At 43.5% G+C, this 16165-nt stretch overlaps 1 protein-coding gene across 2 annotated transcripts in view; it reads left to right on the top strand.

Moving 5' to 3' along the window:
* Positions 1-16165, top strand: part of LOC144827366 (cytidine monophosphate-N-acetylneuraminic acid hydroxylase-like) — a 537565-nt gene that overhangs the window by 437065 nt on the left and 84335 nt on the right. For both annotated transcript variants that reach the window (XM_078685708.1, XM_078685707.1), the window contains exon 13: positions 9944-10059. In XM_078685708.1, the coding sequence (XP_078541834.1) occupies positions 9944-10059 (116 nt within the window). The remainder of the gene's footprint in view (positions 1-9943; positions 10060-16165) is intronic.

Raw genomic sequence — 16165 nt, forward strand, 5'->3', positions numbered from 1 at the left:
AGTTCTGGGGTGGCACCTAGGGGAGCAGCTTTTGGTACCAGCACCATTGGGCTAGACATGAGGCTCCTGAAGTGCTAAATCACCCCTTGCTCTAACATCTTATAGACCTCCTCTTTGATACTGGCCCTCACTTTTTTCGGACAGCCTGTATATTTTGCCTTTGACAGGGGCTTACCCCTGTATCAATATCATGGGTACACAGATGCATAAGCCCAGGAGTGAGGAAAAACAGAAAGGCAAATTGCCCTAACAACTGGCGACAGTCCTGCTGATATTCTGGGGTCAGGTTAGGAGAGAGGTTGACACCCTCCACTGACCCATCTTTCTCTTTTGAAGACAGGAGGTCAGTGAGAGGTCCACTCCCCTCTCTTCCTCCTCCCCATCAACTGACAGCAACAGCATGGTGCCCTTAGACAGCTCAGATAGTGTCCCAGGTCAGCCCGACTGAATGTTCACCTTCTCAAGTTTTTGCCAAGAGTCCTGTTTGATTGGAAGAAGGTCGCTGGAGCAAGGATAGCTTCATGGGTGGCAGTTTGCATGGTGCAAAGAGCAGGTCAGGCAGGCTGGAGCTTCGCATTGGTCGTTTCCCGATGCTGACGGTGCTGCTGGACAAAGAGACAGGTCTGGGGTGGATCGAGCTGATGTTTGGTTCAAGCAGCATGGTTCTTGTGTGACTGGGCCTGTTCGTGGTCGCAAAGAGTTTAAAAGCTTGAATTTAAGAGCTCAAGATCCACATCAAAGGTCAAGGAGCTGAAAGGAACCTCTTGGTGGTCAGGAAATCGCTGAGCTGTTGGGGAGCCTTTTGTGCCTCTGAGGGTCAGATCAGGAGCCAGCAGGCTAGTCCTTTGAGCCACACTGGTGTCCTGGGTTCAAGATGAAGTTTCAGGTCCAGTTCTTCTTCCCCATGCAAGAGGGCAGCCAGTCAGCACAGTAGGGCAGTATTTCTTCCAGAGCAGCAATCCAGCAGTATGACAGTCCTTGTAGCAGCACAGCAGTCCTTTTTCATGAGAGTATCCACATGTCTAGAAATGCACTGAAGAGGTGGGGTGAATTTCCTATTTTTATACCCTGGTGCCCTACCTCTGGAAGGTGGGAGAAGCTTCTGGAAAGGTTCTTTGAAGTGCATGGTATTTCCTAACTCCACCGTCCTGGCTCTAAACTAGCTACAGTGACAATGCAGTGTTGTTAGGCTATTCAGATGAAAGTGGGACTGTGGCTGAGCTCTGCTCCAGCCTATCCTGCCAGCAGATGGCTGATTCAGGCACATCTAATCCCTCAATTGTGTGATTGGGAGGAATGCACAAAGCCGTACTGTTAGCTACACTCAGTCATGTAACCCAAGGCAGACTACAGGCAAAAAGGGTTAAGGCCATGAAAATGGCAACTTTCTAAAAGTCACTTTCTTTCTAAACTTTTAAAATTTTTGCTTCATGGCCAAACACATCTTTTTTGTTTGTATCGGTATTTCATTTATACCTTTTGTTTCAAACTTTTTATATTTTCATTAAATGATTTCCGAATGAAAAGGAAAAGTAATCCACTCTTCTGTACAATATGTATACAAACAATTACAAAGAGCATTAACAAAAAACATTTGAAATCCACATATTCACTAAGACATACTTGACATGCTACATCACATCTATCAGACGCGCCTCTGCTGACACACCGAGCCACGGCCCAGGAATGTGACGTGAGTCGTGTCAAATGCTAAGCTTTCATCCAATCCCGTGACGATTGCTGCAAAGGTCGGGTGCTCTGCGTGCCTCGACACGCCCACCGTGAGCTCCACGAGCATACCACCTTCTACTTCCTGTTAACGTTATTAACCCAGCTCACCTCACCCTGGACACACTTTCGGGTCCGGTCAGAGAGGGCACGTCCAGGTTCCGAACGGGTGCTTGGCACATAGGGCATGAGTGGAGCCTTTAACACGCAGCAGATATGTACTCTCTTGGGGATATTTATTAATGTTACTTTGTTCTGTTGTGTCATTTGCCTCCTAGGGTGTGCCAAGTTGCCATCACCCCCCTCCCGAGACCCTTGGTGCACGTAGTATGAGCACCTTTTGTAAGAAACTTTTACTCTTGTTTGATTTGTTCATATTCTGCCCGGTACCTCACCATTTTGAACTGGCTCACCCGTTAGACCTTGTATTAGTCAGTAGTTTTTAACTATTAGATTTTAAAGGGCATTGATAAACACATCTTTGCCCACGATTCATTTTCGATTTATTTTCAGTCCTGCTAGAACTCACACCACTTGGTTTGATGAGGTGTTTCGATCCTGTAAATTGTCATGAGATCCATGTAATTAAAGAGGAGATTGAGTACACTAGTCCTTATACTCGTATCTCTTGCTATGGCTAACAGAGCACTCCGCTGAGCACTTGAGCATGTTACTTTTATAAGGACATTCATTCGGCACATCGTGCATTAACTGTGGTTTTTCTCTTTCTTTGTCTTTTATATGTTTGTTTGTCCCCCCTTGTTTAGAATAAAGTCGGTTTCTCTCCAAATTTGAGGGAATCTTCCTAGTGTTTTTTGACCATTTTTTACACTAGTAACCCCAGGTCAGGGTGGGCCTTAGCGCACCCATACTGCTGGGGTCCTGTTCACATTACACTGGTCCTGTTGAAAGCCTGAAAACTGTTCTTGTATGGCAGAAACATGTTGACCAACACTATTGGGATAAAAATCGACCTTTAATTTGGTCCTTCATCCTACACTTTTGTTTTTACTCTTGTTCAATTGGAAAAACGAAAAAAGCATCATTTTTGACTCAATTGGGCATTTTTAAATTCACTTCTATCACTCTCCACTCTTCACTGAACCAGCTCCACAGTAAACTGGCATTGTAGCACACTAGGGTGGCATTCGGCCACTCCTGGTGGGGCCCGATGATGAAGCATGTCACCAACCAGGTTGGTGAGTGAGGGCCTTCTGAAAAACCAAAAGTGGTTCCATTCACAAGTTTAACATTTCTGTGAATGTGGTAACATGCTTGCTCTTCTTGTATTGTTGATACACCCCTTTGTTGTTTCTAATGCTACATCACAGTACACAATTTTACAACAAAAAAATTACTCCTGGCTTTGATAAGTTGCAATGAGTGAATCAATGTCCTACATTTTTTTTTAAAGACTTTGGGCCAGATGTAGGTAATTCATATTTACCGACTCTTAAATACCGAATTTTACCGATTCGGTATTTAAGAGTCGGTAAATATGAAGGGGGGAGATGTATGTATTTCCAGATGTTGAAATACCGAATCGTTAGAATTCGGTATTTACCGATTCGGTAAATACCGAATCGGTATTCCCTATTGATTCCTATGGGCTGTGAAGCCCATAGGAATCAATGGGAAATACCGATTCGGTAATTACCGAATCGGTAAATACCGAATTTTGCAAGGGTGCAGGGGGTGTCACTTTAACACCCTCTGGCACCCTAAAAATAGGCATGTGCGCCATGTGGCACATAGACATGCCCTAAGGGCATGTCTGTCTGTCACATGGCATAGGTGTGCATGCACACATGTGCATGCACACCTGAATTCGGTATTTTAACACCCAATTGGATTGTGTGTTAAAATACCGAATTTGTAGGGCCTTTGGGACTCAGAAGAGTCCCACCTACATCTGGGATTTACCGAATCGGTAAAAATACCGATTCGGTATTTTACAGAATCGGTAAATTTACCGATTCGGTAAATTTACCGATTCTGTAAAAATATGCCCCTACATACCAATTCTTGAATACCGGTCGGTAATGGCCGAAAATACTGATTTTCGGCCGTTACCGACCGACCTACATCTGGCCCTTAATGCTTATATAACCATAGGAGCAACAGGACATTAATGACATATCATATCAAAAATAGAAGTTAATTCAAATTGTTTGAAAACAAGATCTCAAATCATTGTCATTCTGTGCTCCTTTGTTGTGCCGACGCATGTCGAAGCATGGGAAATCAATACCTAGATTCTCATCAGGGCTTTCTGATTTTCTGTACAAGATGTATAAAAACAGAAAACATTTTTAAGTTGGGGGAGCTTCCTTCTTTTTAATACATTTCCACTACCTCTGCATTCAATTTATTATTGTACCTGAAAACAGTGCAGATGTGCCTTCTTCATAGGTGTAATCACAGGCTAAATTCAAGATTTTTCTTGTTGTCTCAAATTCCCTTATTAGAAAAACCAGAATGTTCCATATTACACCAAGATTGTTAAATTCAATGCCTTCGATTGTATTATTACAGTCCACACAATTGCCACACTTGTGATGGCCTTCAACTGGTTTTAAATTCCATTGTGATAACAAGTCCCTTTGGGTTTTGGTAATGAGATATCTGCACATATTCTCGTGGTGTGAATCTGGCTCTCTTTAAAAAGAGCCAGATTCATACCACGAGAATGCCTTCTCCAGGTGAAAGAGAGGAAGGAACTTGACCGATTAGTATGTGTTATAACATTTGGACCTGAAACGAATGAATTCAGACAAATGATACTCAAAAATTGGCACCTCCTTGAAGACCTTGAATGTCCATTTCCAAAACCAATCTTTGCTATGAAAAAGAACCAAAGCATAGGTCAACAGATCGTACGTGCAGATATCTCATTACCAAAACCTAAAAGTGACTTGTAATCGCAATGGAATTTAAAACCAGTTGAAGGCCATCCCAAGTGTGGCAATTTTGTGACCTGTAATAATACAATCGAAGGCATTGAATTTAACCATCCTGGAGTAAAATGGAAACATTCTGTTTTTCTAATTGCAAAACGAAGAATGTCCTGTTGCTCCTATGGTTATATAAGCATTTAGTCTTTTAAAAAAATTAGGACATTGATTCACTCATTGCAACTTATCAAAGCCACGAGTATTTGTTTTGTGTAAAATTGTGTACTGTGATGTAGCATGTCAAGTATGTCTTAGTGAATATGTGGATTTCAAATGTTTTTTGTAAATGCTTTTTGTAATTGTTTGTATACATATTGTACAGAAGAGTGGATTACTTTTCCTTTTCATACGGAAATAATTTAACGAAAATATAAAAAGTTTGAAACAAAAGGTATAAATAAAATACCGGTACAAACAAAAAAGATGTGTTTGGCCATGAAACAAAAATTGTAAAAGCTTACAAAGAAAGTGTGGTTTAGGCAACTTTGTATTTGTCAATGTTATACGGCCCTGCCTAACCCACATCCTTTAGGGCCTAACTCCTCAATTTTTCAAACTTCCTAAAAGTGGCATTTTCAAAACTGTAATGAACAATTCGACTGTACCATTAAAAAAGGTTTATCATTACAGTTTTCTAGTTACCAAACATGACACACCTACCTTCTCTCAAATAGGAATTACAGCTTATTAAATGTATTAAGAAATCCCCAGAGTTAACCTAGGGGAGTGTTAGGCCTCACTGTAGTAAAAAATTAATTTGGGCGTTTTTCTTCACCAGAACATGTAAAACCTAAAAGTAGCTGTCCAACTCTTTAATTACATAGCATCCTACCATATGGGCTACTTAGGGCCTACATTATTGGTGACTTATAGGTAATAAAAGGGGAGTTTAAGGCTTGGTAAGGGAGTTTGAATGTCAAGTCGACGTTGCACTGTGATCCTGCATTCAGGATGCAATTGTGGGGTGGAGTAGAGTTTGCTTGAAGTGGAATATAGTAGAGTGGCATATAGTAGAGTGACATAGAGTGCAGTGGCATAGAGTAGACTGGTGCAGAATAGAGTACAGTAGCATAGAGTGCAGTAGCTTATAGTACAGTGCTGCAGATTAGAGTAGAGTGACGTAGAGTAGAGTGGTGTAGAGTGAAGTGGGATCAAATGAAGTGGGGCAGAGTGACGTAGAGTAGAGTAGCATAGAGTAGAGTGGCATAGTAGAGTGGTATAGAGTGAAGTGGGGTAGAGTGAAGTGATTTAGAGTGAAGTGGGAAAGAGTAGAGTGTCATAGAGTCAAGTGGGATATATTGAAGTGGGGTACATTGAAGTAGGGTAGACTAGAGTGATGTAGCATAGAGTGACATACAGTAGAGTAGGATAGAATGAACTGGGGTACTGTGAATTGGGGTACAGTGAAGTGCTGTAGATTAGAATGGCGTAGAGAAGAGAGTGTATTCTAGAGTGGCGTACAGTAAAGTGGGGTAGAGTGTAGTTGGGGAGAGTGAAGTGAGTTAGGCATAAGGGCATAGAGTGAAGTGGCATAGAGTGAATTGGGGCAAAGTAAAGTGGGGAGAGTAGAGTGGCGTAGAGTAGAGTGGAGTGGAGTACAATAGAGTGGCATAGAGTGTAGTTGTGCAGAGCAGAGTGCAGTGGCATAGAGTCGGGTTAAGTACAGTGGAGTAGAGTGGTGTAGAATAGAGTAGAGTACTGTGGCTTGGAGAGGTGTACAGTAGAGTTGCATAGAGCACCATGACATAGAGTAGAGTGGTATAGAATAGAGTGGCATAGAGTAGAGTGGCATATACTGAAGAGTGGTAGACTAAAGGGGTAGAGGAAAGTGACGTAGAGCAGAGTGGCATAGAGTGAAGTGGGGTAGATTGAAGTGGAATAGAGTGATGTAGAGTGGCGCAGAGTCGAGAACAGTAGATTTCCGTTGACTGGAGTGGAGTACAGTGGCTTGAAGTGGCATAGAATATAGCGGCATAGAGTAGAGTGGTGTAGACTTCAGTGGCATACAGAAGAGTTTCATTCTGTAGAGTGGAGTGGTTTATAGTGGCATAGAGTGAAACTGTGTAGAGGGTATTGCAATGGTGTACATTAAAAGGGCGTAGAGTGTAGTGACATATGGTGCGGTGGCCTATAGTTAAGTGGTGCAAAGTACAGTGGAGTGGTGTTGAGTGCAGTGGCCTTGAGTACAGTGCAATGGCATACAATACAGTTACGTAGAGTGCAGTGACATAGAGTAGAGTAGTGCAGAGTAGAGTGCAGTAGCATAGAGTGCAGTGGTGTAGAGTACAGTGGTGCAGATTAGAGTGGTGCAATCTGGAGTAGCGTAGGGTGCAGTGGCATAGACTGCAGTAGAGCAGAGTTGAGTCAGTGGCATAGAGTAAAGTGGTGCAGAGTAGAGTGCAGTGGCATAGAATGCAGTGGCGTGGAATGAAGTGGACCGACATTGAGTGGCATATAATAGTGATTCATTTCACTGGAAACCTCTCCCAAGCTACCTTTAACCTCTGGTTGTACATGATCTACCACCCTCCAGTCAAACCAACACCTTCATTGAAGATTACTTTGAATTCTTCACAGCACAATTAATTAGTTATGAAAACATTATCTTTCTCTGTGACTCTGACCTCCATTTGGGTTCTGAAGGAAATACACCACTGGACAATTTTGTTGCTTTTCTAAAAGCCAATGACCATCGCCAATACTGCGAGAAACCCACCACTAAATTGTGCAACTGTTGACCTGATCATCGCAAGAACAGCTCAGTTATTGACCAGTGGCCCCAATCCGGGCTGATTAGTCTGATCACCTGCAGATTCCCCTCACAGTGTCTCTCTCAAAAAAGAAAACCCTTGGACAATGGAAGAAAGAAAAATTCTGGTTTAGAGACACCAGTAACATTAATACCGAAACTAGGCTGGTGACATGGACCATCACCACTGAGTCTAGCAAAGCTTTGCGCTGCAAGACAAAACTACAAAGGTGACATCTTTAAAGCTAAGGCATCACAAATCAGAGCGTCATAGATTAGGTGAAGAACAGACAAACAACTGTTTGAGGTAATTAAGCCAGCCAACAACCCACCCTCTAACACCATTTACGGATTCCGAGATTCTATGCAATAACTTTACAGAGTTCTTACACACAAAATCAGGGACATTAACATCTCCCTTCCAGTAAAACTCAACAACATAATTGAGGGGAAACTGCCTTGCAAGGCACTGCAGCTTTTTTCTCCCCAATCTCAGAGGCAGATCTACTACTAACTCTATACAAGGTGATACCCTCTAGCCATCTTTGCAATGCTATTCTGGGCTCCATCAACCAATCCCTAGCTAAATTAATCCTCTCTATTTGCTTAACCCTGGTTAACTCATGTCTGGATCAGAGAGCATGCCCAGACTACGTAAAAAGGTGTCAAATTTCTCCTCACCATAAACAAAAAATCACTGAACCCTAATGACTTTAACAACCTCTGCCCAGTATCCAACCATCCTCTCCTAGGCAGGGTCATTGAAATTTGCTTAGCTTCCCAACGGTCTTTCCACATCCAGGGCAACAACCTCCTTTTCTCCCTTCAATCTGGGCCACAGCAATGATCCTGTAACTCCACAGATTGTGGACGTTAATCTCTTCATCCCGACACTGGTCAGCAATGAATAGGAATTGATGGTGTCATCCATAAGTGGTTCGCCTCATACCTAACAAACCGTTCCCAAATTGTGAAAATTGTGATTGCCATCTCAGATCCAATCAACATGCCACAAGGAGTTCCCAAAGGTTTGATTCACTTGCCACACTTTTCAACCTCTACGTTAAACATCTCTGCATAATCCTCAAGAACTCAGGAGTCCTCTTCTACCTATTTGACAATGACACCCAAATCTATCTGAAGGTCTCAAGCCTGAAATCCTAGCCCACCTATATAACTCTCTGAATAGAATTCAAGTGTAAAGGTAAACAATCACCTCAAACTAAACCCAGCAAAAAAGAATTAATTTTCATCTCTGAACTGCATTCTATTTCTCCAATTCAAGCCTGGATGGATCTCCTTCCAGACACTGAAGGCTACCCTTTCATCATTTAAAATGACAGATTTCCTAACCTCCAGAGCCATATATCCTCCATGGATAAGAGTTCCCTATTCCAGCTAAAGCTGCTTTATGGAATCAGTACAAGACCTCAAATCTGTTATGCAGACGCTCATGCTCTCCAAATTTGACTACAGAATTGCACTCCTTTCCAGCATTCCCAAAGTCCACCTAAGTTCACTCGGAGCATTCCTGCATGCGGTAGCCCGCTTTGTGACAGGTTACGAGAATTTAGATCACATCTCCCCCATTCTACACTATCTACACTTCCCTTAGACACAAGAGCTCAATTTAAAACTGCCTGCAACACCCATCTTTACCATCTTACCTCTCCAAGAAATTGAAAATCTCAGGCTCCGACCAAGATTCAAGAAATGCTCAATTGCTCCTCCTCAAACCCCCACCTTCGTGCACAAGTGGTACATGAACCAAACATTCTCCAGAAGCACCACAAGAGTCTAGAACTCCCTCCTGCTGAGCCTCTGTCTGACCACATGTCATGTCACATTCAAAAAATATCACATAGCTCTCCTCTTTGAACGACATCTTGCCTAAATTGCTCCTACCCCCTCACACTCCATCCAATCATATACCAACCTCAATCTGCTCAATCGATTGATGATCCTCAAACGCTATCATTCCACCCACCTTTCATTGCTATGTTTTGCTATGAGTATGTTTGATGTGCTGTACTTTCCAGAAGAGCATAACCTGGTGATTACTCCACCTCTAATGTACATATATATTTCTAGTTGTTATTGACATGTTCTGGCTTTATTGTGATGCCTCTGAGCTATGTCTGCGCTATAAAAAAAAGCAACATTAAATTAAAACATTTTTTTCATTTTGATGTTTGTTACTGCTTTTATTGTAGTTTATTAATGATTTTATAGTTGTGTTTCTATGAAATAAATGAACTATTTTGTGAGCTTACCACACAACATTTAGAATACATCATGCAAACTTCGTTATCTCAAATATATTCTTTAAAAATGAGGTGATGGTCACCATAAAGTATATCCAAATGAAGTGGCAGGAGGTCCATTTAGGATAAATAGAACCAGACAGTTACATGTATAGCAGTTACATGTATAGCAGTTGTGGTAAAGTGACATTTGGAAGCTATGAAGAAATTTATATGAACATTTTGCAAAATGTTTTGTTCCCAAATAGATAAGGACACGAGCTAGTGTCATGCGGCATGTGGTAAAGGAGGGTCTACTTTGGGATGGCTTGTACTTGGGATTTCAGGCACGACTACAGCGAGAACCTGATATCTACCATCACCAGTAAGTATTGTCATATACTTATATCGTGCTTCCATTTTCTTGATATACATCACAGGAGGCTTCCTGTATCCATCAGTTCTTTTACAATAATTTTGCATTCTTTTTAGAATGCAACTTTTGCAGTACAATTTCAAACTAGAGTTTTATGTATGTAGACAATCTTATTAAATAAATCTTGAGGAAAATTCATAAAAAAGCCAAATAATGTTATAAATGAAAAGCTTTAACATCCTCTGTGCCAGATTTACTAATTTCTCATACAGAGCAGTGCAGCAGCCTCAAATGTTGTGCAGCGAGAGAAGGAGAGAGCAGGAGAGCGCCAAATATACTGAAATATAGCACTCTCCTCCCTTCTCCTTAGTGCCAGCACTGAAATTAGCTGTCGTGCGCCACAGAGACACCTTTGCACCATAGTGCAAGGGTGTCTCCATGAGTCAAGCATTGGTTTTGTATTGGAAGGATACCCTTCCACTACAAAATATAATGCCTAAACTGATTTTAAACATTTTCCCACTTTGTATATGTGCTGTACAGTGAAGCATACATGCGAAGTCGGCAAATAAAGGAGAAAAAAAGCTTTTCTCCTTCATAGCGCCTGGTTGAAGGGTGCGCTATTTTCTGATGCTAAACCCTACTTTATTTAGTAAATTGGGTTTAGTATCAGAAACCTTAGGTGGTTGCATGGGAATGCCCATGCACCATCCATGGTACGCCTCCTTGGCGCTAAGTAATGCAAAGCAGTGCTATGTGCTGCTTAGTATTGCCTTCACATTATTTCCCGCACTAAATAAGTTTAGCGCTGGAAAGAAAATTGGACAAAAAGATTTTGCACCAATTTGCATCACTTTTGTGACACAAACACTGTTAAATCCTAGAAAATGTGCCCGAGTGTAACTCGAATGCACATACCAGAAAAATTGTTTCCGCAAATGTATTCTCAAAGGAAAAACAGTTTTTTAAAGCAGCACCTTTTGCTTTAATGAACCAAAGATGCTTGAAAAAAACCTTTTCAGTTTGGAAAATCAAATGAATGTATGGTGGTATGCTGATCCTGGTAGGGCATCGCCCCAGCATTTGTAACTATTCACAGGGGGAGCGAACTTCAACTTGCCTAATTATTAATAACTAGGCAGGTCATTTTGCAACCGCCTGTAAATGTGCAATTTGCAATACTTTCTGTTAGTACATGGCTGGAGTTGAAAATGTCCTACCTATTTTTATGGCAGTCGGTAAGCAAATTGCATATTCAGGTTAGCAAATGGGTCTTTGTACATTTGCCCTTAGATGATAATGTTAATGTTAATGTTAAGCTAAACTTATAAAGCGCACTGACACCATAAGTTTCCTGGCGCTAAATGATGATTGTAAGGAGGCGACCGAAAGACTAATTGGGCTTAGAAAAGAGCCAGGTTTTCAAACTCTTTCTAAAACTCATCAGGGTGCCAGAGGTCTTAATTGCCAGGGGGAGGGAGTTCCACAGCTTAGGTGCCAAGTAACTGAATCTGCGGCCTCCCAGCTTTTTAAGTTTAACCATAGGGGTGACCAGGAGGTGGAGATGGGCGGAGCGGAGGTTGCGGGCCGGGCAGTGCGTGACAATGAGTGACTTCAGAAAATCGGGACAGTTGCAATGGAGGGCCTTAAATATTAAGCAGCCAATCTTGAAGGCGGCCCTTTGTTCAATTGGCAACCAGTGCAATTTGCACAATAAGGGTCGCGCTGACTGCCATTTTGGAGTTTTACGGATGAGCCTTGCTGCCTGATTTTGCACAATCTGTAGGCGGTGGAGCAAGGACTGCGAAAGGCCTATGTAAAGGGAGTTAGAGAAGTCAAGACGGGAAAGAACAAGGGAGATTACGACTTGTACTAGTGCATCATGCGAGAGCAGATAAGAGATTTTTCGAATTTTCCGCATCTGAAACATACTGGACGAGATAACAGCCCCTACATGGGTTTTAAGAGAAAGGTCAGAGTGGATAGTAACGCCCAGGCTCTTGACCGAACCAGAGGGGCTGGGAGATGCGACCAGCTCCGTTGGCCAGATCCCAACTGTAATTGAAGTCTAATATTATTTGTTAATGTTATTGGGTTTTTGTAAAAAACACAGCTACCCGAAGGCATCCCGGAGCTAGCTCCTTGTATCAGAACTTGGTCAGCCTAATGGGAAAAAAGCCAAGTCTTCAAGACCTTCCTAAAAGCCAGGAAACTAGAGGAGGAACGGGTGGACGGAGGTAAATTATTATTAATTAACAGCAGCCAGAAAGAAACTTCAGCCTCCCAGTAGTTTTTTTTTATTTTGGCCGGTCACGAGCTTTGCGCTGGAGGATCAAAGAGTTCTGTTGGAAGATACCAGGCCTGCTTTTGTCTGAGGAAAGCAGGGAACCAGAATTTTGGAGTTCAAGAAAGAAGTGTGGTAGCCACATTTCAAAGAACCTGAAGCCTATGAAGATGGTGCTACTGCATTTTCATGTAAGACTGTTACAGTAGTCTAGTCCTGACAGAATAAGTGAGGACACTACAGTTTTTCGGGCATCTAACGGTATGAAATGCAAGATGTTTCTTAACATTCGTAGAATAAAGAATGTTGAGGAGGTAGCATAGTTAAACTGATCTCTAAAGTTAAGTCTGTGGTCCATGATAACTCCTACATTTTTTACTTTTGTGGCTGGAATAGGGAGCGAGCCCAATTTTACAGGCCACCAGGAAGGAGACCAGAAGGAGGGAGGGAAGTCTGGATCTTAGTGTTCAGGCTTTGGTCGACTCCCAGTGCCTATGTGGACAAAAACCTGGGAAATTCCCTAGTTGTAGGTAACTGACATAAGTATAACTTGCACCGCCATAGATTTCAGATGTCATCAGTGCTGTAAAATGTAAGGCCTTAAGCAGTGCATCACAGTGGTGCAAGTTATTCTTAAAAAATGAATTACACATGTTCACCAGGAGAGATTTCTTAACACTGTCTAACAGATGGTTCTTATTTACCATCTAAAGGGTGCTCATTTTATCAACCAAAGGAGGATGGAAGGCAGTGTTTGCCTGCCAAAATTCAACCAATGAAAAAAGGTTTATATACAGGTCCTTCAAGTGGATTTATTAGCCCATGAAGCCACTAATTATAGCAGTATTGACACAGTGCATAAGGGCTTTGCAGCAAGAGTATCTGGAAAATGTAGCTTTAAATAATCGGTTGGCCTTATTTAAAAATAACAGTACTGATGGGGCAGTAACACTGGCTTCAAAACATGTTCAACGTGCTTACAAAATGTTACATTGGGCTAGCTTAAAAACAGGTCTATCACTGCTTGTAGCATCCATCCCTGACAAGGTCAACTTAGGTAGGCACAAATCAGAGGCGGGATACAACTGCCCACTTCCTGCCTTGATGAACCTCTTATAGCCAGATGTATTCACTATTTTTTATAGAAATGGATGACCCTTTATCAAAATCATTCAACAGCATCCGACCCTCATCACATAACCATTCAACTGCATTTTTAAATATGCAAAAACGTCCCAGCTTTTTTATTTAAAAAAAAAAGATACTTTGCAGCACTGAAACTCATGCATCAACTGTTACAGTACTACCAGCCAGTGCAGTACAAGTGAACTGGAGGCAGTCAGTAGTTAGGTGACCTGCATAGATCAGGAGTTTCAGCAACGGTACTGTAGGAGAGTAGGGTCTGCTATCCTATGGTCACCCCAATTTTTGCTTTTTGCTTCACTGGTTTTCGACTTACTGAGGCTGTGGGCCTGCTAATCAGATCCCCAGCCTGCCGTGCTCGCTCTAAATTCATAATACATGTGCTATAGGTATATACCACAATTGGAAATGGACTCCTTGTCAGCCCCTGTACCATGCACTATAGGTGCTCAGGGCATAGGTGCCACCAAGGCCTACCAGGGGCTGCAGCATATCTTTTGCCACCCCTGGCTGGTTCTTAAATTGACACAACTGGCTGATCACTCAGCTGGGGCAAGTTGGTGTAATCACCTCTTGCTTAGATATAGTATACCTATATCTAAACCTATATCTGGACACATATAAACCTGTGAGCCACTCCTATGGAAGGCCTTATCAATCCTGGAGGCAGAGTGCGTGGTTTAATGTGAGATGGAGCTCTAGCATGAGCTGAGACTGTCTGCAGCTGTCGGGAACAACTCCCTAAGCTGTTCCGGGATAATGCCATACCATATACTATTAAGTGCATTATAATCCTCGCGGTTATATAGCAACTTTGGTTTGGCTTTATCAAAACATGTCGTGTAAGGTGTCATACGATTTGGAATACTATCCCCTCGACAGTCCTGTCGACGGGGATAGCATTCCACCCCTCTAGAGGGAGAAGACGTGTTACTTTACTGAAACGCGGTTGATTTTTAAAAGAGCCTCAGATCCACAAAATGGATGCTTCTGCCACAGACACGAGTCTGACCTCCTGCTGCAGACCGAAACTCAGCAAAAGAGGCCTGGACAAAGGCTTTCCTGTCGCAGGGAGGTGTCACACCACCCCAGACAGGAGATAGTGGATTGTAGCAGGGAGGTTTGAAAGAAACCAGACACTGCCTGGGGAGCACAAGGCTGCCCCTTGCATAATCCGGCCAAACCGGTTCTGGGGCACACCAGCCCCTGTCCAAGCGTGGCCTGGATCAAAGGAAAGGGGTGTATCCACCCCCTTCCTGGGTCCCACCCATAGGAGGGGACCTAGCAGGTAATCCAGTCCCCCAGATTCGAATAAGAGTGGGAGCAGTGCCAATGCACTTCAGATTATCCTGATGAAACATAAGAAATGAAACTCTGGACCCTTCAACATCCTACTCGATGTAGAAGACTGAAGAATCTCCCTTGTGGTCAAGGAGTGACCACCCTGTGCAAACAGGCACCATCCAGCCCTCGACGTCTGCTTTGTTGCAGTTCCCGCCGGAACTCGAGCGACAGAGATCAACGAGATCAAGCTTGCCTGCCTTCTTACAGCCCTATCCACAGTCCCTGCAGAGCTGAGACCCGTGGAGGCGACCGGAAGCGTGGGGCACGCCATCTTGAAAAGACCACAAGACGCTGACTGTGCAGCCCACGAGTGACCCTCGAAGCTGTACACCGGGGTTTGAGAAGCCCCAATCCTGAGCCACTCTTGCACCGAAGCTCACCCCTCTACACTTGACGAGTGCTGCGTGGGGCCCTTCTGCTTTCTTTGGCTCAATGCGTTGGCCTGGTCACTTGCCAGCTGGCTTGTGGCCCCTGTGCCGGCGAAAACCTAAATACGACTTGTGATTCTTGGTGCTCCAGATTTGCGCCCACTCCTCTGAAAAGGAGCACCCGCTCTGACCCTCCTGGTCCGAGTGAGAAGCAATCTACTAGTTCCGCGTGGATTGCTCTTGCCAAGTGTTGTTTGCTCCGATCTTGAAGCTGACAGCGCCGAGGGTGAGAGGCTACATGGGACAGCTCGTGACCCGCTCCTGGACATCGCAGAAGCCCCAGAGCCCACGTGGCAGCATTGAGAAGCTCCTCGACAACCACCTGATTGCGCCCGACATTGCCTGGTTCCATCCTGGTTCCACCCTGGTCACTGCTGAGTGACCCAGACTCTGTCCCCTCTGCTTTCAGGTACTTTTCTACTCTGATCCACCCTTGGATCACACCGGACACTTCTCCTTCACATCGCCTGCAGCATCTTCAGCTTCAAGCACCCAGAACCTGCGTGACGAAACCCGACGCCACTTCGACCCTATGCACCCGCTTCCTGTGGGTGAGGTAACATTGCAACGCCGGTGTTCCCACACTGGTACACACCTCTAGGGTCTGTGTCTAAAGTTTTGTCCATCTAGGTTCATCGGAAGTATCCTAAAACTCTATTTGTGTAACTTTTACGCACCATTGACTTAACATTGGTGCATGCGTGTGCTTTAAGCACTGCACCCGAATCCCGCGGGCTTTTCCCGACTTCAGCATTGCTTGTCCCGACTGCTCCCAGCGATTCCCTAGGCCCGAGGCCTAACCACTGTTCGATTGGTATCTCTTATACCACTTTCTTAATATATGGTCTGAGTGGCCACCCGCCCTCATCCATAATTGTGCAACTTTGTATGTTATACTGTGCTTTTGATTTAACGC

The sequence above is a fragment of the Lissotriton helveticus genome, chromosome 4_1 (genome assembly GCF_964261635.1).
Source record: "Lissotriton helveticus chromosome 4_1, aLisHel1.1, whole genome shotgun sequence".
NCBI classification, from domain to species: domain Eukaryota; kingdom Metazoa; phylum Chordata; class Amphibia; order Caudata; family Salamandridae; genus Lissotriton; species Lissotriton helveticus.